Raw genomic sequence first — 24,881 nt, forward strand, 5'->3', positions numbered from 1 at the left:
TAGACTTAATAATATGGTTGTCGTATAATGTAAATAAATATTTAGATATTTATCGAAATAAGTTGAATTGTTATATTTTACTTAAGCGTTTTGTTTAATAATTTTGTTAAATATATTTTAATTTTGGGTAAACTACAATTAATTATTTATAATTTATTTCCTTACATATTTTTAATACTTATGACGTTTATATGACGTTTTTATAGTTTGACAATAAATTGTCAAATTCAAATGTAATTTAAAAGTATTTTTTTACACTTTGTTATTGTTGACAGTTGATGTTGAGATTGAGAAATAGCTACTTGAAATTAGAAGAAGAATATTATAAAGTTTAAGTTATAAAATGACTATAAAGTTAATAAGAATTGATGCCTCTAATTCTACAAAAGTTCAGTTAGGGCACGGAGAACACATTGTAGGAAGAGGAAAACTTCTAGATGTGAGTCATATTTTTTTTTATTATTAACGTACAGTAAATTAAGAATTGATATATGTTTTGCGCATATAATTATAAAATTAATGTTAATTGTCATGAACATTTTTCCTAATGCAAAAAGGAAGTAATCAGAAATAAACTCGTGTCTTACAGTGCAACGATAAACGTATATCGCGTGAACATGGAGAATTGTTAGTAGACGATGAAACAATTACTATAAAAGCGGTAAGAATAAAATGTAATACTTTATTTCAAATATTTAATGTAGAAATTACATAATTATTAGAATAGTAATTTTTTTTTTAGTTGCATCTAAATCCTTGCTTTTTTAAACTAAAAGATTCAAAAGCAATAGAAATTTTACATCTAGGATCTTCTAAAACACTACATAATGGAGATCGATTTGGACTCTTGCCTGATGATTTTTGGTATGAAGTAATTTATTGCCCAGATGGTGAGGATTCGGGCAAGACTGAATCAGAAAAAAATACAGAAGAATATGCGCTGATGGAAGCTGTCCCTAGCGAAAATAACACATTAAATTTGAATAAAGTTAATATTGATGGTTCAGGTGGCTTTAACTGTGATAATAAAGACAGTTACAATAACAGTAGAGCAGAGTCACCTTCCTTGATAAGTAAGTAATTCCTAAAGTTGAATTTAATATGTTGTAAGATTCAGGCTTCAATTGTTTTATATACAAATATAATTTTTATAATATTTTGTATAATTAAACACTTTCTGCATATTTCCCACCCAATGTTGGGTCTACTGTGACCTTAGACATTGGCATATAGTTAAATATTGATCACTCACTTTACAACCTAATCTTTCGGGAAGTGATGTTTTTTTTTTCATTCAAGGTACACATAGTGAAAACACTATCCAAATAAATCAACATATAACAGTACCAAAGGATAATGAGCCAGTTCAACCTGAAGTCAGTGGGTCTGGTTTGTCAAATTCACAAAATCAATCAAATGAACAAAAAGTAAAAAATGATGATGAGTCCAATAATAAAAGTCCATCAATAAAACGATCACACAGTCCAGACAGTGGTGATGTGAAAAAGGTTAAAACAGAAAATGTGACAGTGAAAGTAGATCCTGATGACGTAAAACCCGGACCTAGTGATCTTGCGGTAATAATATTTTTTTTCACCAAACTTAGCTGTTTCGAGGCGGCACCTCTATTTATATCTCGTCGTCTAACTCTTAAACTGATGAAAATCCTAATATTACGAGTTTTAAAAAAATATTTTTTTTATACCTTTGCATAATGCTCATACCTGTTTAAAACTAGAGAGTATGTTGATTGTTTACTTTTAACGGCAATAGATACGTATTTTCAGCAATTCAACTGAATCGAAACATGCAGGTAGGCTACATCGCCATGCTCGTGATTTTACGAAGATTATTTGCGACAATTATAAAATAAATATTTGACAACATTAAATTTTATGTAGATTTATAATAACTAATAATCAATTGTTTTTTGTGCCTGTTAGCCAACAAAAATTTATAATGTTTGGTAAAACATTAATTAAAATATCATCATATTTATTGTTTAAGCAAAAAATCATAAAACAATTATTTTAAGTGATATTAAACGGACGATGTAGTATTTCATCGCAAAAATATAATATCACATTATTTTTGGAATTTCTCTAGACTCATTAGTGCGAGCTATACAGGAAAGCCGTCAACGTAATTGCGGGATGTAGCACGTAAATGTGCGTGAAAAAAAAGCAACGTCATATTTTGAAAAAAAATCAGTTCCGTATGAGCCTTGATAATAAATGTGCTGTAAAGGCGCATTTTCATTGGTCGATAAGTCGGTAGTTAGCCCGATTGCGGGGAGTACCCGCATGCGAGCTAACAACCAATGAAATCCACTGGTCGATAACTCGGTCGATTAAACGTGTGCGGGTGATATCAGCATTCGGGACAACGACCAATGAAACTAGACAGTCGATAACTCGGTCGATACAAAGCATGCGGTGACTCGCCTCCGTTCAGTCATTCATTAGACGTCATCAATACTACGCGCATTATTTATATTATTAACGCTGTTTATTTACGCAGCGTGGGAGCAAAATGGCTGAACGGTTTTCGGATTCACAAATGCTAAAACTCGTAGAGATCTATCGAGACTACGAATGTTTGTGGAACGTAACGAGTGCTTTGTATAAAAATCATGACGCAAGACAAAGCGCGTACAAACAAATTGCGGAAAAGTTAAACATTAGTGGCATCTCAAACAAAGATATACCAAAAAAAATTAAAAATTTAAGGTCATCGTACTATCAAGAATTAAAAAAAATTGAAAAGAGCACTCGATCCGAAAGCGACCGAGATTCTGTTTATAAACCGAAGGTGTCATGGTTTTCAATTGCCGATGGATTTTTAAGAGCATTAAAAAATAAAGAGAAGACATTTTCAAATGTAAGTATACAAACTTTATTTATGTTACCAAAGACAATCCTAATTAAGTAGGTTATTTAATATATATTTTTAAGAAATATAATATTATATAAAATATCACTATTTTTTATTATTTAGAATCTGAAATAGGTAATGCAGCATCCGCAACAATAATACTTTCTGCTGGAATATTCAGACTACCGTCATCAATTGCTCGTTTTAAAGAACAATTACTAAAAACTCCGCCGTCAGAATATCTGCCCTTTGCTCCAATATCAATATAAGTGAATGAATAATCATCATCGACACAAGCTAGTAAAACAATGCTAAAAGTTTTTTTATAATTATAGAACTCAGATCCACTACAGGCTGGAGCTCGCAAGTTTATATGTTTACCATCAATTGCCCCAATACATCCAGGAAAATTCCACTTTAACTGAAATCCAGTTTTTATTATATCCATCCATTTTTGTTCTGTGTTTGGGACCTGAAAAAAGAACATATAATCATGAATATTTTTTATTTACAGATCGATGAAAATTCGGAAATAGTTACTGACACTGTTGACTTCGAAAATAATAATACGGTATTAGAAGAGAATGATAGAGAAGAAAACTCAAATGCTGCGGATGAAATTATTGAAAATCGAGTTCAAGAACTAACCGAAACGTCTTCATCTACATTCACTGTGCCATCAAAACTAGCAACGAAGAAAATGGGCAAATCAAATAAAAGACAGGACGAGGTACATGAAGCCATTGACAAAATAAATAAAATTGCCGAGAATGTTACTAAAAATACAACATCGTTACTACAAAATAAAGAAGATGAATTCGACATTTTTGGGAGATATATAGCCTCGACTTTACGTACATTGCCACGCGAGTTTTCAATTATTGCAAAAACAGATATTCAAAAGGCTTTATCGGAAATTCAATTAAAAGCATTGAGACAGCAAACCAAATCTTCGTTGTTGTCCTATGGTACCTCGACGTCCAATACCTGTGATCCAGAAAATCCAGGATATTTAAGTTCCGCATCCGTGTCTAATTTATCTAACTATGAAGACGATTTCAACAACATCAGTTTCACAAACATATGAAGCAATTTTATATATTATTTATAATTATGCAACATCTATTTGCCTGGTGAGGCATTTTTATTTCATTTAATTATTTGATATTGATTAAATGATTACTACACTCGCGGATACCAAAATCGAACCACTTTGTAATCCACCAGACATTGAAATTTGAAACTAATAACAATAAAGAAATATTTTGTTAGTCAATATTTAGAGATGGTTGTACACAATATCCGTACATCGGAGAAAAACGATACATTTTTGGTTATCAAATGAAAAAATGAAAAAAAATTAAATAAAACTATTTGAAAGAAAGAAAGATTTTTCTAAAGATTTTTCGAAAGAAGAGAAGAAAATTTCTTTCTTTCTTTCAAATAAAACTTTCTAAGAACGTACATTTGAAAACAATATTTTGTAACCTAATCTGTTGTGTCTGCCCATAACACTCCGAAAACGGCATTTCAATATAGTTCAATATATTGGTGTCCATAAAAAAGGGTGGTACGCTTTAGGTGACCGGAAGTGTATTCTGCTCAATTAAAACTTTTTAACGTACGTACGTACGTAACGTAATTAAAACTTCGAAACGTACAAATTTGTAAGAATATTGCAAAATTTAAATAAACATTTACTTTATAATCTTAATATTATTTACTATTTTTATATTTATATGTACTTACCTTTATATAATCTGCCAGTGCATCATAGAGAGCGCCACACACTTCTGGTATAAAACTGCTCATAATAGAAGGGGACACACGAAATAAGTAATATAAACTTTTGTAAGAATCTCCAGTAGCTAAATAACGTAAGGTGACCTCAAGTTATAATCGTGCAGGAAGAGCCTCACGAAATAATGTGTCTTTTTTTTCAATTCTTTTTTCTACCTTTCTCAATAAATCGTCAAATAAGTATTTAGGTATTCTGAAAAAATGATCATGAGCTTCTACATCACATTCCAATGCCGGATTCAAGTTCGCACACAACGTATTAGAAGCACCGTGCATCTTTCTACTTTTAAGTAAATTTCGCATCCAAAATCTCTTTTTCTTTTTCTTCAAAGAAGTTATTAATTTCTTTTTTAATACACCGCAAACAGTCAAAATTGCTCCACAAAGCAATAATTGTTGATCCATGGCGAGTACGTCTGCTTATCTCAAAACCCACTGCCAAACTGTAGGTACCTAATTCTCTCGCACTTCAAATGCGGGCTCTAACGACCAGTGAAAATGGCTCCCCGCATGCGGGCCTTATCGCATGCGTTATAGAAATCACCCGCACCCTGTATGCGGGCTCTGACGACCTGTGAAAACGATAAACTCTTTGCGGGCCCTATGGCATGCGTTACAGAAATCTCCCGCACCCCGAATGCGGGCCTTATCGACCAATGAATATGCGCCCTAATGATTATTTGGTTCTCTAGTGTTGTTTTCGTGTTTATCAACAATGTTGAACAGGCTCGACGAACTATTGAATATTTTGCAATAAAATAATGATAGTCTTAGTAGTCATTTATAGAAAGTAAGTAATATAGAATCGGTATTTTAACATTTTTTTTATTGTATTTAATTTCCTTTTTGTGGTGTTCCGCGGATACTACGGGAAATGAACTATATTTAACTCATTACCGATTTCCATATTTGTAACATTATAAAATACGAATTTTCGTTCAAACTTTCATCCCTTATTTAACTTCATTCGGATGGGTTTAGAATTTTATAAAATACTTTCGGTTTACCAGTTTTGGCTTTGTTGCATGTTAATCAGTCATTTTAAGATTATATTAAGTAGATACTTAATTGTACGTAGTTGGATCGGACTCTTATCAGGATAATATTATCCCGATAATATTATTCTGAAGAAAGTAACCTTTAACAGTTACATTATTTTGTATTTAGTTGTTTTTTTATATCACAATGTAATCGTTTTTTCTATATAAATTAAAATTAGGTTGGAACTATATATATGTAGCCTCTTTTGTAAATAGAAATAATGAATACTAGATTACCATAGTGAAAAACAATGAACTTGATTATTAATGAAATGATTATAGAAAATTTTGAATGAGCCAAGTAAACCAAGATAATTATGTAAGGAAAAAGTTTTAATTAAAATGATTTGTCTTTTTATAGGCTGATGCGAATATAAATGATGGTGCTGCAAAAGATAAGCCAAATCGACCGAGGGAAAGGTGTATATATGGTGTGAATTGTTACAGGTGTGTAATTGTCATAATTAAAAAATATATAAAACTATTTTTTTTTGGTTGGCAGATGGGCACATGGGCCACCTGATGGTAAGTGGTCACCACCATAGACAATGGCGCTGTGAGAAATATTTACCATTCCTTACATCAATGCGCCACCAACCTGGGAAACTAAGATGATATGTTCCTTGTGCCTGTAGTTACACTGGCTCACTCACTCTTCAAAACGGAACACAACAATATTGAGTACTGGATGTAGAATATCTGATGAGTGGGTGGTACCTACCCAGACTTGCTTGCACAGAGCCCTACCACCAAGAAAAAATACTTCTTAACATAGATAAAAAAAACATTTTCTAGTACTTATTGAAAGTTGTCCGTTTCATATGAATAATGCGTGGGCGAGGTCACGGTAGTGTAAAAAGTCCGTTCTCAGGCGGAACCCGCAGCACCTGTCGCAGTTCAGCCACCCGCGCGACGCCGACTGGGGCGCGGGCGAGCGCGGCGCGTGCCCCTACGGCGCCGCGTGCCGCAGGCCCGACCCGCGCCACTGGCGCTGCCACGACCACCCGCCGGGCACGCTGCCGCCGCCCCGGCCGGGTACGCCGCATACTGTACTAGCACAGTCGGACTCCGACTCGGACAGCATTCTATTCTGCGGAACACCTAGGGGCTACTTATTAATAATTACTCTGATCATATGGATGTAAAGTAACATTAAATCATTAATATACTTTTAAAAAAAAATATACTTTTGTCTGACAGCTTCGTAGGCGTCAATTTTTTTATTATTGTCAATCAAAGTGCAATTCTTCGATATTGTGATTCAAGGTCAAAGTTGTTAATTTATTTTAAATCCGGCAATTGAAACGATTGTACAGTGTTTCTCTTTTGTAGTTTTTAGTCAGTGGTAGTCAGTTTACATTAAATGTAATCCAATAATGAGTTTATTTTATTTAAATAAAATAAAAAAAACAGTTTCGGCGAGGGAAATTTTCTGTTTGAAAGAAATGTTAGTGAAGTTTTATGAAATCAAGAGTTCATATTTCGATTTTATATGATGTAGGCTTTATAACGTCACTATCAATACGCTTGGTCTGCCACAAAATAAAAGCCGAACATGTCCAGGTGTGGGAAAAGTGTGGGCTTTATTTTTTTTTCTCTTTTTTAGGTATGCAAGTCGTGGAACGACGTGGCAATGTATTCTTCATAAATGCACAGACAGTTAATTTTTACGATGATCATTTTCAAGTGGAAGATACCGATGGTGATAGCGTCGATTACGATTACGAATTCTAATTAAGTTGCGCTTGTAATATATTATAGTTATCATGTTCCGGAACAATAAATATATCATTTTATAAATGAATTTTTATTATTCATGGGAAGAAATTGTCTAACAGGTCAGAAGAAAAGACAAAAGAAAAACGTTCCCGATGTGTTGCCAGTTCAAAATATAGTGACGGGAAAGAGGATTCGAAGAACAGTTCAGAAGGAGAATTGGAGTGATACCGGCTCGGATACTGAACCCGATCCGTATGGTACAGATGAATCGGACGAATGGGAGCCTGGCAGTCTTGATTATTCAGAAGATGCTTAATTTGTTAAATAAAATTTATTTTCTTTTATGCAAGCTTATTCTTTTTTCGTTTATTAAGTCAAAATTGTTGAGGGACAAAAAAAAAATTTTTTTTTTATAGTCAATGATGTATAATTTAATAAAATCCTTCATCGTCTGAGTGCTCAATTGTTTCCCACTCAGGTTTGACCGGCAGCAACAATAGTGGAGGAGCCTCCCCTCCCCGCACTCTTAAAGCATACACTGCTGCCTCCACCTTAGCAACATTGTTACGAGTTGTGGACATCTTACGAGCTAGCTCCTTACCCATGCAAAACAGTCCTGAAATTTATACACAAATGAAAATCTAAAATATTAACTATAGGTACGAATTTGTGTGATGAAGTAAATTGATTTCATTTGTTAATAGTGTTTTAAGTATTTTCAAGCTTTTTTTAACTTTACATGTATGGATCATATATTATATCTGAATTTATAATCAGTACTTTGCTACTAATTGAGGGGAATTTATGCATAGCCTTTGTTACTATTAAATATAAACATGTTTTTAAGGTTTTTGAAACATGACAGCTCATTTATAATCTTTCTGGGTGGGCATAACTTATAGAGAGTGACAAAGTCAATCTGGCAAAAGCAAAATTTATAGTATCATCAATATCATGAACATTATGTATACAAAAAATTCTCATTATGTATTCAAAAAACTCTTTAGGAATAAAACAAGACTTAGAAATTACACATAACATACTAAATATGTTCCATAAAAAAATGATTTTCAAAAATGTGATGTCAAAACTTTCCTTATATTTATAATAGTAATTATATGTGTAAAAACCAATTATTATATACCCAAATATCCAGTGTATAGATCTCTCACAACCTGACAAGCATGAAAGCATGCCTGGCTTTCACCACTTGATATTGAATTGATGGCTTTCCGCATCAATTCCCCAGTGAGATCAGCAATACCGAGCATGTAGTCCGTTTGAGTTAACAATGTGACAACAACCCTCTCATCTTCATCTCCTTTTATCACATACTGAAATTCTTTCTGTACTTCTGACCATGTGATTATCACTTTGCTCTCCATTAAAGAGCAGAAAGTCCTAGCTTCAATAAACTCTTGCAACCCTGCTGTGACTGCTCGGGAATGCAAGTAAGCTGGTATATTTTCAAGTTCTAAACCAATACTCTTTATTGGTCCTTTAGTAAGCTTTTCAAGGCGTTCCTTTGCTTCTTTAACAGCTTTTTCTGCAGCTTCTTCACTAAAAAAGAAAAATTAATCAGTTAAAACTGTGTAGTTTGCCCAGTAGTTTTTATAAAAAAATTATATTTAATATATATGCATGCCAAAAATTACAAATAAAATAGAAATAGATGATTAAAGAGTTCAATCTTTTTGTTAAAAGAGTATATTTTCAATGACAATAGTAAAAACCTACGTAATAGCAGAATGCAAGAGGAATATTATTCTCTTGCTTTCAATGGTTATATCCCTAGAGAGTTTAACCAGTCTCTCGTGTCTGTCTTGACGATCATTTAATTTCAAAGCTGCGTCTTTAAACATCGCCAAAACTGGACTATCTGCTGGCAAAGATATAGCTGCCTCTTTTGCTACATTGGATAATGTCGTTTGGGAATGCTTTTGCCGGTTAACACGATATTTACCTACAAAAACGTGATACTTAGTACAAACAACACAAATTAAATATGAATATACGATTCCTGTACTGTAACTGACTAATGTACCTCGTCCAGACATGGCTTAAGTGATTATTTATATAATTTGATTTATTTGCCTTTAAGCACAATATTAGAAACTCTGAAAAGTATTATTTATTTACTTGAGCAACTATTTAGTATACATAGATAAATGACAATAATTTAATTGACAGTGACAAACAGCTTGTCAGAGTTGGCAGTGCTCTTTCGTTTGTTATTGCTTATTCCTAGTTTTTTTTTTATATATATTTCGGCATATGCATGTATTAAATACATTTGCACTGTTAAAAATATTATTCATTCCCTTGTGCATTTAGATTAGCCTTAGAACTGTTATTACAAGCCGTTCAATAGAGATTTGTATTTCCTAGTTACTAGTCAACCTGTTTCAAAAAAATAATTGAGTTTTTAAAATGAGTAAAGGAAAACCGAATGAAATTTACATTTTGTATAAATCATACAATTAAGCTGTTTGATTATCCTTTGATACAAATCCAACTTGACATTTTATAAAAAAAAATTATACACTTCATATGGTTATCGTAAAGTTGTCACTTTCAGTATATAATATATATGTATTATCTATGCTTGTCACATTCTTGTTGCTGAGTGGTCGGTATTCGGTTTACTGTTTACAGAAAAAAAATTAGTTAAAATATACTTTGAGATTTGCTTTTATTAATACTTGTTCATTATTTGCAAAAGAAATTCGTGTTGACTGCCCAGAGTCCGCGAATTTCGAGTAATTTCTTTTTACTTTCAACATTAGATTTTTCGGGTAAGTATTAGACTTAGAGACTTAAATTACGTGTAAACTAGAAATTCATATAAGATTCACTGATCCATATCTTTTGTTCATTCATTCATTTCTTGTTATATATTGTAAAACTTCTTATTGTAAAATTTTTAGGTTTCCATCATGTCTCAAACCCTCACATTCGGTGATTCATGCGCTCCGATAACATGTCATGCTTGGAATAAGGATAGGAACCGTGAGTATTGACTGTTTCGATTATAACAAACAGCAATAGCTTCTTAATGAATAGTGTGAATTTAATATATGTTTCTCTTTTTGCAGAAATAGCTTTCTCGCCCAACAACAATGAAGTCCATATATATCAGAAAGAAGGAAGTGAGTGGAAGCAGACAGACAATCTTGTCGAACATGATATGAGAGTGATGGGTATAGATTGGGCACCTAACACCAATAGAATTGTTACTTGCTCTGTTGACCGTAATGCTTATGTTTGGACTCAAGGAGATGATGGAAAGTGGACTACAACTCTTGTTTTACTGCGCATTAATCGCGCTGCTACGTGCGTAAAGTGGTCTCCGATGGAAAATAAGTTCGCAGTTGGTTCAGGGGCTCGATTGATCTCCATCTGCTACTTTGAGAAAGAGAATAATTGGTGGGTATCTAAGCACATCAAAAAACCTATTCGCTCCACTGTGACTACTCTGGACTGGCATCCGAATAATATCCTTCTAGTGGCTGGGTCTACTGATTTTAAGGTCAGGGTATTCTCTGCTTATATTAAGGATATTGAAGACCAACCTGGACCTAATGTTTGGGGCTCTAAGCTTCCCTTGGGCCAGCTATTAGCCGAGTTCCCTTCAGCTGGAAGTGGCTGGGTACACAGTGTGTCTTTTTCTGCTGATGGTAATAAAGTGGCTTGGGTAGGACACGATAGTTCCATCAATGTTGCTGATGCTACTCAAGGTAAAACTGTAATTAAACTCAAGACTGAATACTTGCCATTTTTGGGGTGTATTTGGATATCTAACAATACCCTCATCGTGGCAGGACATAGCTGCATTCCTTTACTTTACTGCCATGATGGTGATGAAATTAAATTTGTTGCCAAATTAGACAATACTCAGAGAAAAGAATCAGGAGGTTTGTCTGCCATGAAGAAGTTCCAGTCGTTAGATCGTCAAGCTCGTATCGAGACAAGTGACACATATTTGGATTCTATCCACCAAAATGCTATAACTTGCATTAATCTTTATAAAGGAACTAAGGCAGATGCTGTCAAGTTTAGTACTTCAGGATTAGATGGTCAGCTAGTCACTTGGGACCTCAGGTCTATCGAGTCACTCGAGGATCTGAGGATTCACTAAAAGAAAACACATAAGCTAAATGTATCATTTTATTTATTTTATAAGTGATAATATAATCAGTTTGCTTTTGAGTTCTGAAATCACTCAATTAGAAAATGAAAGGGCATGGAAAGCTGTGAAATACATCACAATCACAGTTTGATCAGTCTAGCAAGAAAGAAAACACAAAGCAATCCGTGGTGAGTGAATTCAGCTCCCCATATTGTAAAAACCTCAAATATACAGAATAAACTATAATAGTTACAACATCTATGATTTTTATTATACAATTTAAATTTTAACTTTGATAATCAAATAATTTATATAAATTAGACAATAAGACTACTACACTCTATGTATAATAGATCACTTTTAATACTACTGAAGTACTGATGCTGTCATAACATTAAAAATTTATGAAATTAACAAATGTTTTTTATTCATCGATAGACATACCTCCTTCTAGGGACTTTAGCTTATAACAGATTATTGTATATTTTCCCATAGAGGTCAGCTCGTCTTTATAAATAGTTATATTAACATCAAAGTCATACTTTAACCTACTAAACTATAAGGCCATTTCGTTTGTAAATAATAAGCAATTTATTGCGTGTTAGAGATAATATTGAAAACTGGTCCGATGCGAATGAATACTCGTCTGAGCACCGACCGCAGCTCCGGCTTGAGGTCGAAGCAAGTTATTTCACAGAGCACCGGGTAGTAGCTCGATACGTGCGCCGCAAACTGTAAATGAGAAATTTTTTTTACTGAATTTTCAATTCCCTTGAGATTAAGTATAAAGTTAAGTTCGTAAGATGTGCTGGGGGGTTTTCCCATAGACCAGTAGATTTCGAAACTATTTCAAGCTATATTTATCAATGTTGGATATTTTTATGATTATTATTTCTAAAGAATCCTTCACTTATTTAATCTATTAGGTATACCAAAATTTTCTATTCTTATAACTTCCTTTTATTTTGACCATGATAAATAAATTTAAATGTTGTATTAAAATACATAAAATCATAAAAGGCGTAATAATACCCATACGAGATGTATTAATTTAATTGTAATATTTATTTAATAATGTTATCTGATTTGGAAACATATATTACAGATTTAATATGAATGTTTTTTTTTTTTTTATGAAACTAAATCTCAGATTTCCTGAATTCATGCGCGAAGAACACTGCATAGTCAAACATTGGAATGCTTATCACAGGATTAGTAAAATGATTCATATATGAATATCAACATCATTCAAAATATTGATAGTACACGTTCAATGTACTAATCGCAAGTCGCTAGTTTCTTATAAATGAGTCGCCTTTATCGTGTTAAAATAGGAACTATTATAACTACATTTTTATATTTAAACTGAAGTATACACTTCGGTGTAGTTACGGTAAAGTGTTTAATGATATCCTGTATCATCTTATCAGTTCACAACATGTAGATATGATAATAATCTAACGATTACGCTTACGCTACAATTTTAATTTATGGAGCGTCGATTTTATAGAAACAGTTAGACGGCGTATCGTTATAGAATAATAAATTGTTTCGTTCGAGTGCGGTTGAAATCGAATAGACTATTATATGTTATTCAATGAACCGATGCCGTAACCGGCAACTTTGCTTACTGTTTGTTAGGAATTTGTTATTCATTTATTTGTAAACTTATGATGTCATACGTGTTTAATATTTATATATTTATGGTCATTGGATTTTTTTTTTGAGACGGCAAAAGATAAACTATCAAATGTTCTAACCAATTATCTTTACAATTTTAATAAGTAACAACTTCTATGCCCATACAAGGTACAATAATAAAACAATAACGATGAGTCATATGTCATCTACGGGAAATGGTTAGAAATGTTTCTTTTTGTAAGTAATATTTAGTGAACCATATTCGCTCTGACAAACCGTTCAAATATCTAATTAAAATTCAATAATATTAAAAACTTACTCGTTCATCGGGCATCTTGAGTATTCTTGTAAGAATGAGAAGAAGTATCGATGTCCATGCGTCTCTGTGAGCTTCATTCGTTAACGAACCAAAATATTCGAGTGCTTCACAAGAAATAGTTATTAGGCTTTTTTGTACAGCCGGCCAGTGACTTCTACGCGCTTCGTCGCTGTACATCTTGAACAATATTCGCAGCACACAAGCGAGTGACTGGGTCTCCTGTTTTAACATGTTAGGTTTGACTGAGCCCTTGAAATTCGCCTTCCAAAGTACATTTCTTTGCGCGTTGTTCGTGTTAAAGGTTTTAGCAAATCGATGACTGCACATTAGACATTCAACGAGTCGTAGTAAATGCGGTGAGCTAAGTAATCTGTACATGCCTTGTTCTTCACGTTGACATTCCTGTTCTGTCCCTGGAGTGCCACCAGTTAATTCAGCAGCAGCCAGTGCTAATGTTTCAGCATCTTCTTTCCTTGAAGTAGCAGGGTAAAAAACGATATTATCAATTGTTTGAATAAGTTCCAACTGCACTACACACTTGATGAGAAGACTGTTAAAAATCCGGTTCGATGATTTCACCTCATCTCCTCCTTGCGGTTTCTTTAATATACCATGACGCACTTGAGGCGTTTCACCGTCTTCACCTTCCTCAGGTTTCCATGTAAGTAATGTAGTAGGTAAAGTGCTGTTAAATATATCTAGCATTATCTGACAAGTCTTGTTCCAGGTTTCTTCGTCGTATTTCGTTCCATTCGATATGACTAGATTTTCCAAACAATTAGTTCCCGATCTCGCCAGTTGTTCGTTATCTTGCTGAACGCACCAATGTAATTGTGCATAAAGTTGTTCGAGTAAAAGCGAACCAAGAATGTCAAAATATTGCGTGAAGACATCGACGATAGCATACAACGCGTGATTGCAAGTTGTAGTCATCCATTCATTTTTCTCTAACTGATGTTCAGGTAACTTCATATTGTCAAATATTCTAAACAATATATTAAATAGATCTCTCCACCAATGAGGACGGAATGATTCACCATGTGTTTTAATAATTTCAAAGAGGACAGTTAATCCTCTAGTGCGGACGTCAAGTTTGCAACGGCTTACGACACATGATAGCGAAAAAAGAAGGGGAAACCATCCACGCAGCCACACCCTGTCGACCTCAGGTGCACCTTGTTCTCCTTCGAGCCCGGCGTGTTCAGCAAACAGCTGTGGGGATGTTCCCACTGCTGACGCACAGGATCTGACTAGTCTTATAGCTTCCATGGACGTATCTGGGAATTTAGCATTACAAGCAAATTCAGACAAACATTTTACCGCATCTTGGAAGGAATCTATCATAGCGGGAAACTGTTTCTCATACAGTTCTGTAATAATTTTGCCTGTAGTTTGGAATGCTAAGTCGACAATCGCTTCATCTTGGTCACTTGCTGCCAAATGAAATACTGAAAATATGTTTTTCCAACCAGATTTTATGTTTGGTGCCTGCGAGTTGACCATTTGAGCGATGCATCTAACAACCATATCTCTTATTGTCGGCGAGCTATTCTTCTTCATAATGTGTTCAAATGGTCTCAAAAAATCTTTTTGGAACTTGAAATTAGCAAATTCGCCCTTTTCTATGAATTTCATGGATAATTGTCTCAAGGAATCAACTGCGAAAAATGATATATCTTCGTTGGCACTGCAGCCTACTTTATTAAAGTGGTCACCTAGCACTTGCCATATCCTAGACCACTGCAGCCTAATTCTGCCCATGTTGTAATAGGATATTTCAACAATTTTTTGAAGAGAGAACATTCGTGGATTTGTTGGATGACTTAATTCATCTAATGATACTTGACAGAGAGCTTTGACGAAATCAACGATTGCATTACCGTCAAGTCTCGTAGATCCTGTGAATATTCGATCTACTGCCACAACTACACTCTGTGAGCTTGTTTCGCCTATATGCTCCTTCACACTTGGATCCAATGTCATGAGACTGAATTTCAAAGAATCAGGTTGAGGTTTGATTCCTGATCCAGATAAGAATTGTGGTCTTACACCTGTTCCAATAAGTTGTGCCAACTCTAATTGCGAAATGCATTTCACTACGTCGAACCAGCTATAGCCTAAATAATTACCATCAGTGTGTGCAACAGTTATGAGGGTTTTGATAGTGTCAATATTTTTCGCTTTCATTTCAGTAATAGGTGAATTAGCTGTTAGCAAAGTGAAGCGGGCTAGTGCTTGAACATACGCATCTCTTTCAAGTGACATGTGGAAAATACAGGCTATTCGAATAGCGCATCGAATGCCATCTAAACATAATGAAGCAATTTCTGGATCATCACAATCTTGAAGCCCGACAGAAAATGCCGCAAGGAAAGGTGTCCAAGCCATTTTAAACATGGGTCGCACGTGCTCAACATGTTTAGCTGTAGTGAAATGAGTTTGTACGTGAGAAACAGACTCCATTAAATTCTTAGCTGCGGTTGATATTTGCTCCATTTCCATATTCCATATCAGTTTACGTTTTTTCTCGTTAGATATCATGTGTTTACCAGGCTTATTTGTATTTTTCATTTTAATCTCATGACCTGCTATTTCGTCATAAATTTGAGATAAATACTCACGCGGCAAGTCGTTATTGTCGCTTATACCACTATTCAGCTTAATGTATTGTTCCTTTGTCATTTTAGTCTTCACTTGTGGTGAGTGCAAATCTGTTGTTAGCATTATAATGGAAAATGCTAATACATAAACGGTATCAGCACTCATAAATAATGTATTAGTAAGATTACATTCACAATAACGAGCAGCAAATTTTTCCATCAATCTGTCAATTTTTTGAGCTTCACCAGGCAGTCTAAAACCTTCTAAGAAATGCCGTAACGCAGCAACAATATCCATATTAGAAAATTTCATTGAATCAACATATGCATACATTACTTCTTTGGAATGATCATCATTTTCACCTAAATACTCACCAATAAATATTTTATCCAATCTTTCATCAGTTAATAGCCATTCTGCTATTTCTTTAGTTGATGTTCCAAGTAAGCTTTGCTCTTGTAGAAACGAAACTCCTTTTTTTGGTTTTCTATTAAAGAGTTCAATTCCTGTTTCCCAAACTTCTTTTTGCTGTTTCAAAACTTCAAATTGCTCTGGTGAATCCAGGGTTTCCCGATTCCCAATATTGCTGGATCCTGTAGAAACCAAACTAAGGCTTGATCCACCATGTGATTTAATGCTTTGACGATCTGTATCCTCCTTAATTGGTCGTTCTCCTAGTGTAGTTTGCATATTAGGATTGATGTATAATTCTTTACTCCACTCCACCATGCATTTTAATATGGAGACAAGACATTCTAGTCCTCGAATTCTCATAGATTTTTCTTGATTAGGGGTCGCTCCAAGTTCTAAAGCCTGTCTTCCTTGAGCTATCTTAGAAACATCATTAACAAGCCTTTGAAAAAGATTAGCAGCTGATAAATCACAGTCATAGTTGACATAAATATCAACTACACTTTGGGCATCACCACATATTCTTGTCAGAGCTTGAATTACCATCCATTTATGTTCAAATGATGAGCTAGTGGTTTCTAAAATATTCATGAAAATTTCTTTAAAGAATACTTCAATTTGCTTTTTTAAATGAACTTTAAAATTTTGTAGCAAGGCCAAGAAAATTGCTAGGGAAAGTTCAAATACTTCAGGTACAGAACTGACTCCATTTTTAGATAAGGCAACACAAAGATATTGCTTTATTGCAGTTATAAACATCTCATTATTTCTAAAAACAGGACCAGCATTTTGCAATATAGACAAAAGTAAATGTAAGGAGAGAATTTTAGATCTCAATTCATGTGATTTTGGGTCAGGTGTACCATCAGGTAAAGGTTTCATTGAAAGTTTGCATAAAGCTCTAAAAACAAGAAAAGCATCCTTTTGTAACACATGTGTGAACTTAGCTGTCACTGAATTATCATTTTCTGATGCAACATCAACACTCTCTTGTGATGGAATTCTCGTCATTGTCAATTCAATATTAATTTGACCATTGCTTTCTTGAGAAACACTGCCACTATCTTGTGAATCTGATGGATTTTCATTATTATCTGGACCACTTTGGCTATGTTCTTCTGTACTTTTCTTAGTAGCAATTGTAACTGCATTATCAATAACAGAATCAACTATTTGCTGAGCTATAATTTTTGCTTCTAATACCTCATCTACAACCTCATTTACTGGTGTTATTTCTTTACTTTCTTCGTGGACTTGATTGGCTGTTTCCTCCATTATTACATTTCCATTAGGTATTTTATGGTGACTATCACAAATAGGATTAGAGCTGTTTGCTTCTGATTCGATAGCCTGGTTTTCCATTTTAGTAAAAATAACATTTAACATTTGAGTTAGAGTAGCTCTAGCAGTTGTTTGATTAATAAGATTTTTACTTGCCAAATAAATATTATAACAGGTTCTGACAGCCAAAAGCACTGTACCTTCATGGACTTCAACATGTTGGCTAGTTATCACAGTTAGGAGGGCTTTGATTATTTGAAGTTGGACACCTTCATCTGTTTGAGGGCCATTGAAACAACTGCAAATGGTTTCGACTATTCTATCAATTAAGAGCTTGCGAGGTGTGGTTGAATCAGGAATGTTACCAGTGAGATGACCATAAGCAATAAGTTTCTGGAGGCAATCCAGAGCTGTCACAACTATCCGAGATGCTTTGCTTTGGCAAGCCAATTCAAAGGGAAGGAAATATTTTTCTGCAGTAATAATGTTGGCTGCGTCATTTTTTGGTAAAGGGAGTGTGCCAGATGTTGGGCTTTCGGGTGATTCAATTTGACCCCCATTTTTTAATTCAGCTTTTATATCCTCTGTAACAAATTACCAATATTGTTAATTTCACATATCATCAAAATATCAAATTGCATATAAAATTTATTGCAAAATATGCAAATATCCTTGCTTTCTAGTTGAGTTTAAACACTTTACTAATTGGCCATAAAATTTTACACATCAAGTTACTACTTCATATAAAATAATGTCATGCTTGATTGAGACCATCTACTCATTTATTGTTAATCATTATTCTCTACCAATTATTATGCAAAGTAACATGATAATGCAAAGTAGGTATGCCCACTACTAGTCTTCAAGGTCAAAACCCAATCACCATTTCATGTGATCTTTTTACGATTTCAGCGCTTCCAGATGTAACTTAATTAGTAAAGTTATACAAATTAAATGTCATAATATTATACTATATGGGAAATATCAAAATGGAGCCTTACCTAAAGCTACTTCGCACGACTTTTTCAATTGACTGTGATAGGATCGTTTGATGTCCTTATCGGCTAGTATCTTTTCCAAAGCTCTGACTATAAACATTTCTTTAGTTTTAAGATTGGTTTGCATCGTTAGTTTATATGTTAATCACTCCATTCGTTCCAATCGGAATCGACTTATGTGCGCGGTGACTTCGTAGACATTTAGATAGTTCACATTGAGGCACTGGTATATTTTATTGGTAATATTAATTTCAATTTACTTAAGAATACAATGTAACATCACAAAACTTTACGCAACTAACGATTTGATTGAATTCATTTCAGCGAAACGGAGATCTCTCGACTCACACCTCATCACAAACATGTCAATTATAAAGCTGTGTTCAGTTTTGTGACAAATTATTTTCAAGTTAATTATTAATTAAATTATATTACAAAGAAATGCAAAAACTATTCCTAGAATTACTAAAACTGTTTAAATGATAATTGTGTATGATTACAAAATATTAATGATAATGATAATTTATAGTGGTCTTTACTTTATTACCCTTACTTTTCTTTACTTTACTTTATTATTATTTATTTAGTAGAATGGTAAGCGGAAATTCTATTTAATGGCTTGATATTTTTTCATGCTATTATTTTTTATTTAAAACAAATAATATTTTTCATTAAATATTCTGTTTTATCACAACCAATTCAATAAATCAACTCAACACTACTGTTTTTTATTATCTGTCATACTGGAAATTTGTGATGGCCTCCCGCTGCTCGTCTCTTTGACACAAAATAACAATTTCCAAATATCATTTAAAATAAAGGGCTGTTTTATTTTGGACTCGCTTTGTAACAACCAACAAAATTGCTTCCACAATGACTGTTACGCGGGTGGCGGAGTCCCGTACGGAATTTAAATTAAAGAGTCTGCCCGAAGATGCTATATCCAGTGTAAAATTTGCACCAAAATCAAATCAATTTCTATTAGTATCATCTTGGGACTGTTCTGTGAGGTTATACGATGTGTCGGCTAACATTGAGCGGCATAAATACAATCATGAACTCCCAGTACTTGATGTTTGTTTCAGAGTAAGTGTTTGTTTACTTCCACGCTTTTCTAACCTAACAGAATATTTGATTACAATCATATAGGTATATATATATTGGCAATTTTGATGTTCGAAATGACTACGGCTTAAGAAACTTTATATTTACGTAATTTGTCTTCAGGATGCTGTCCATTCCTATAGTGGAGGTCTGGATCAAACTTTAAAGATGTATGACTTAAACGCGACCAGTGAAACTGTACTTGGTGATCATAAGGGTGCAATAAGATGTGTAGAGTATGCCAATGAAGTTAATGCAGTCCTGACAGGGAGCTGGGATGGCACCATCAAGATGTGGGATAGCAGAGTACCAAACTGTGTTGGAACTTACAACCAGGGAAATGAAAGAGTTAGAAAAAAAATATAGTTATTATTATTTACTTATATAATTGGATAATTCATTATTATTTTTTTTTATTAAATGCTGTAATAAACAACATATTTATTGTAGTTATGTACATATTCTACCAATCAAACAAAATGAAGCAAACAAATATATTTGTAGATTTGAAAAATAAAGATTTTATGTAGAATGTCATGTAATTATACTTGCTATGATTAATTTTAAAATTCAAGGACAAAACTTTTTGTTTTGGTCTAAGTTAAAGTTATAGGTATGGATTTAAAATAAGCAGATAAGTAATTCATTAAATTTAAAATAATTTCAGGTGTACACAATGAGTATTGTGGGTGAGAAATTTGTAGTAGGCACATCAGGTCGTAAAATATTTGTATGGGATGTACGAAACATGGGCCATGTGAATCAAAGAAGAGAATCCTCACTCAAGTACCAAACTAGATGTATCAGGGTTTTCCCCAACAAGCAAGGCTACGTCCTGAGTTCAATAGAGGGTAGAGTTGCTGTAGAGTACTTGGATAGTAACCCAGAAGTACAAAAGAAAAAATATGCCTTCAAGTGTCATAGAATTAAGGATGGTGGTATGTATACTTCTAAATAAATATTAGTATGAGTAGTTAGTACAGTCGTAAAAATGAAAAAAAAACTAGTTAATAATATTACCATCTATTCTTTTATTCTATTCTAATTTAAGTAGCTGTCAAAACAGTAAAAAGATTTATTTAAAAATATATATTACTACTGTAAAAGCATCCCTCTCTGTAAAAAATATATGCAGATAAATATAAATCAACTAAAAAAAATTATAACTATTGTTCCTTTCAAATGTTGCAGGCTTAGAAAAGATATATCCTGTAAATGCAATAAGTTTTCACTCTGTGTACAATACTTTTGCTACGGGTGGCTCTGACGGGTATGTTAATATATGGGATGGATTTAACAAGAAGAGGCTTTGTCAATTCCACAGGTAATTGTTTCATAAATCTTTTTCTTAAATTATTGTACTGCAAGACAGCAATATTTTATATTGTTGTTTTCCTCTTTGAGGGGTGTACGAGCCAGTGTAACTACAGGCATGAGGGACATAACATCTTATATCTTATGTGGTGACCACTTACCATTAGGTGGCTCATTTCCCAGATCGACAACCTACATGACATAAAAAACTTAGATTTTGCAAAAAGTCAACTGAAGATCACTATTTAAACTTTTCAAACTGTTATGTAATACTGTATTTTCATCTCTCATCATTTTTATCACTTATGAAAATTAACTATGATATGCTGTTTTGATAAGTGTAGCCTACTTTTATTTTAGTCAATATCAATGAATTGACATTTAATGACTGCTCTGCAATAAGTTTGGAGATTATTCTTACAGTTTAGAACAACAGTTCTACTAATTTTAATTGATTAGTAGATACCAATATATTTACTTATAAAGAGCACCTATTAGTAAAAGATTGCTGACTTAAAAGTTGTTCATATGTAAGTCAAAGAGTGCAACAAGTATTTATTCATGGAATAAAGTCTTGGTGTTAAAAATGAGTGTTCCACAAGGATACAATTTGTTTTTTTTTTGTTAAATATTAGTGATCTTCTTAAATATATTTGTGATACTGTATTGTTTGGTGACAATATAATTTTGTGTTGAATGCTAAAAATATTAAATGTGAATTTATTATTTTATCTAAAGTGGTAAAGTAAAATTATAACATAGTATTAAACAGTAGTGACCTCAACATAAACTTTGTTACAGTTCTTTAAGCAATCACTCTAAATTTGAAACTTAACGTAACATGCATGAATATGATATTATATTTTGGTTATTGGTTTAATCAATTTAATTAACATATTTCGTTAAAGTAAGCTCTTATAAGCACATTTTAAATGTTAGTTATTTTAAGTTCAACATATGTCTACCACTACATGCTAGAACCCCCAAGACTTTTTTACTCTTTTGCATGTTTCGTGAATATAGAATTTCGACGAAATACGGCCGAATAATTTAGTGTTGAACTAAATTCGGTGCGAGATTTCGACGAGAGTTTGTTATTACTATTGGATACTATAAGGCTAGATTTTTATAGGATATTAAAGAATAATATTTGATTGACTAAAACAACATGTATGAAAGACCTGGAAACCAGTAAATCTTAGCATGAAATTTGTTCCTAATTCAAGATCTATCTCTCTACCTGTCTCCTAACTATCATGCATTTCCACAATATCAATATATTATAAGTGTTGGCTATTGTTAAAATTGATATTTTTTTCTCCAGATACAATACAGCGGTCTCATCCCTTAGCTTCTCTCACGACGGTTCGGCGTTAGCAATTGCTTGCTCACAACTAGACGAAACCCAGGCCGATGAGCCTAAGCCGGAGGACACAATCTACATCCGATATGTCACCGACCAGGAGACTAAACCAAAATGAGTGACAGCTTCGTCCCGATGATCTGTGGCTTTATAGTGATAGTGTTGTTAGCGAACGATCTGATATTTTCTTGTTTTAAACATTATTTATGAATGATTCAATGGCCTGGTGCTGAAAGTGCAACAATATAACGTAAAAAGGCATTCGTTATATAAAAAAATCAATAGTAAGGGTTGTTTATATTGGCCTTTAAGCACCAGGCCACAGAATTATATTAATTCAAATAATTTATTGATATTTGAATTATTGAAATAGGCACGTACAAGGAAATATTCTGTAATATAAAGCAATGTTAGTATCATTTATATGTTTAAATAGTTGTTTTGTGAAGTAGGTTATTTATAAATTAAATGCTCTAGTTCCTAGCTAATGTAGCTGAAACAAATATGTGTGTTCTTAAAATTATTTTGACAAGGTTGCTTAAAATGAGTGTTATCTATAAAGCCACTATCGGGATAGTGAAATGATTGAGACATAGTGTGGTCCGTGATCTAGCTTTAAGTGATGAATATTTGAAATAAATAATAAGTTTTCAAGTGTCCTCTTTTATTTTAATAGTTATCTTACATCTTGTTAAGATAGAGCATGAAATTATATATTTTATATATGTCGGCACAAAAGCATTTTTAGTCTTAGCTAATTTTTTACGATTACTTTGTTTACGTAAATCACGTTGTAGGAAATAATTATTGATTAATTTGTCGTCGGATCCTTTAACCCGTTTTATGTTGCTGTAAATTCATATTGCAATTTATTATGAATATTGCTTGCGTATACATAATTTTTGGACAATTAATTTAAAATTTAACGTTGGCATAGCAGTCGCATAACAACTAAAATGTTTTGTAGCAAATTAATCAAATTATTACGAAATTGTTGTCCAAAAATTATAATTCGAATTTACAAATAGTAATTGGTGATTTTTAATGTGATTTTTCTAATGTAAAAGTATTTCCGCCGGACAAAGCTAGTCTTTAAAAGGCGCCGATAAAGATGGCGGAAGGGATTTTTGTTTGAGCTTCGGTGCAAACAAGAAGTGTCAGTGTTGTGTTCAATTATATCTGGTGAGTTGAGGATTTGTTATTTTCATTCTAGTTTAACTATTTACAATAATAAAATTAGCTTTTATTTTAATTTGCTGGTTATTATTTGAAATACAGATTTTTGTTTAAATAAGTGTTTCATTATTTGTGATGAGCGAACCAAGTGATGCAAATTGTGACGTCACGTTTTTCTAAAAACTCCGATGCTCCTGATCCTCCGTTATCAGAAGTGGGATCACAACCCACTTATGCTCGATCATCCGATTCAAATTCAAATGTTAACGCTTCGGTTACCGGGGTACCAAAGGAGATGTTCGCACAAATGATACAAATGATGAAACACGTGACGGATCGTATTACGATCATACGATCCTGATGCGGATGTAGGAGTTAGGGAGTGGTGCCAACATGTGACTAAAGCAATGGAAACCTACAACCTGAGCGATTACGACGGCTGTACGGCTGTTTCAAATAGCTAAAATATAATTATTATTGTACATGCAAAATGGAAAAAAAATAAATATCCCGCTGAGTTTCTTTCGCTGGTTCTTCTCAGGTCCGAGGTGTTAAATTCCGAATCGGTGGTAGGTTTTTGACTATCAATAAGCAAGTGTAAACACTTCTATATTGAATAAAGATTTTTGACTTTGACTTTGAGCTAACTAATCAAGATCAAATAAATGAACTTAAAATTTTACTGAATAAATATGGGCCCCTTTTTATTCGTGATTATCCCCATACGCGCGTCAATACGGGTAAACTCGAGATACGTCTCAAAGACCCAAATAAGTGTGTCGAGCGTAGACCATACCGATTGAGTCCAGTGGAGCGAGAAAAGGTGCGCGTAATTGTTAACGAGTTGCTTGAGCAAAACGTTATTCGCAAAAGCAAATCTCCTTTTTCTAGTCCAATCATATTGGAATAGAAAAAGCAGATCATTTCTGTGGAGTCTGATAAACTCCTATACAGCACTTCAACACCCAGGTTGGGAGAAAACTCTGCAAAAGCTGCGAGAGACTTACTGGTTCGACAAGATGACCACAACCGTAAGAAACTTCGTTGATAATTGTGTGGTGTGCAGAACATCCAAAGGACACTCTGGAGCGGTGCAAGCACAACTTCACCC

The 24,881-nt window shown here is 33.5% G+C and overlaps 5 protein-coding genes across 6 annotated transcripts; 3 read left to right on the forward strand and 2 right to left on the reverse strand.

Moving 5' to 3' along the window:
* The first annotated feature begins 260 nt into the window (after positions 1–260).
* LOC113403579 (aprataxin and PNK-like factor) lies at positions 261–7,775 on the forward strand. 2 transcript variants are annotated; one of them, XM_026644165.2, is made up of 7 exons: positions 261–439; positions 590–661; positions 743–1,073; positions 1,300–1,577; positions 6,076–6,161; positions 6,586–6,749; positions 7,553–7,775. In XM_026644165.2, the coding sequence occupies exons 1-7, from the start codon at positions 344–346 to the stop codon at positions 7,747–7,749; spliced, it is 1,224 nt and encodes a 407-aa protein (XP_026499950.2). In that variant the 5' UTR covers positions 261–343; the 3' UTR covers positions 7,750–7,775. The 2 variants fall into 2 exon arrangements, with proteins under 2 accessions (XP_026499950.2, XP_026499951.2); XM_026644166.2 differs by having other exon boundaries at positions 7,321–7,613.
* A 60-nt stretch (positions 7,776–7,835) lies between these two features.
* Positions 7,836–9,616, reverse strand: LOC113403584 (translin-associated protein X). The gene is made up of 4 exons (XM_026644172.2): positions 9,478–9,616; positions 9,171–9,396; positions 8,578–8,993; positions 7,836–8,049 (listed from the first exon to the last, which is right to left on the reverse strand). Exons 1-4 carry the CDS (start codon positions 9,488–9,490, stop codon positions 7,865–7,867), a joined length of 840 nt encoding a protein of 279 aa, XP_026499957.1. The 5' UTR covers positions 9,491–9,616; the 3' UTR covers positions 7,836–7,864.
* A 421-nt stretch (positions 9,617–10,037) lies between these two features.
* LOC113403580 (actin-related protein 2/3 complex subunit 1A-B) lies at positions 10,038–11,819 on the forward strand. The gene is made up of 3 exons (XM_026644168.2): positions 10,038–10,228; positions 10,361–10,442; positions 10,529–11,819. The coding sequence occupies exons 2-3, from the start codon at positions 10,370–10,372 to the stop codon at positions 11,569–11,571; spliced, it is 1,116 nt and encodes a 371-aa protein (XP_026499953.1). The 5' UTR covers positions 10,038–10,228; positions 10,361–10,369; the 3' UTR covers positions 11,572–11,819.
* Positions 11,587–19,189, reverse strand: LOC113403577 (brefeldin A-inhibited guanine nucleotide-exchange protein 1). Its single transcript, XM_026644162.2, has 3 exons — positions 18,817–19,189; positions 13,523–18,399; positions 11,587–12,294 (listed from the first exon to the last, which is right to left on the reverse strand). The coding sequence occupies exons 1-3, from the start codon at positions 18,938–18,940 to the stop codon at positions 12,154–12,156; spliced, it is 5,142 nt and encodes a 1,713-aa protein (XP_026499947.2). The 5' UTR covers positions 18,941–19,189; the 3' UTR covers positions 11,587–12,153.
* A 359-nt stretch (positions 19,190–19,548) lies between these two features.
* On the forward strand, positions 19,549–23,248 carry LOC113403582 (mitotic checkpoint protein BUB3). Its single transcript, XM_026644170.2, has 5 exons — positions 19,549–19,899; positions 20,041–20,265; positions 20,585–20,855; positions 21,109–21,241; positions 22,556–23,248. Exons 1-5 carry the CDS (start codon positions 19,687–19,689, stop codon positions 22,710–22,712), a joined length of 999 nt encoding a protein of 332 aa, XP_026499955.1. The 5' UTR covers positions 19,549–19,686; the 3' UTR covers positions 22,713–23,248.
* Positions 23,249–24,881: the final 1,633 nt, after the last annotated feature.

The sequence above is a fragment of the Vanessa tameamea genome, chromosome 16 (genome assembly GCF_037043105.1).
Source record: "Vanessa tameamea isolate UH-Manoa-2023 chromosome 16, ilVanTame1 primary haplotype, whole genome shotgun sequence".
In the NCBI taxonomy this organism is placed as follows: domain Eukaryota; kingdom Metazoa; phylum Arthropoda; class Insecta; order Lepidoptera; family Nymphalidae; genus Vanessa; species Vanessa tameamea.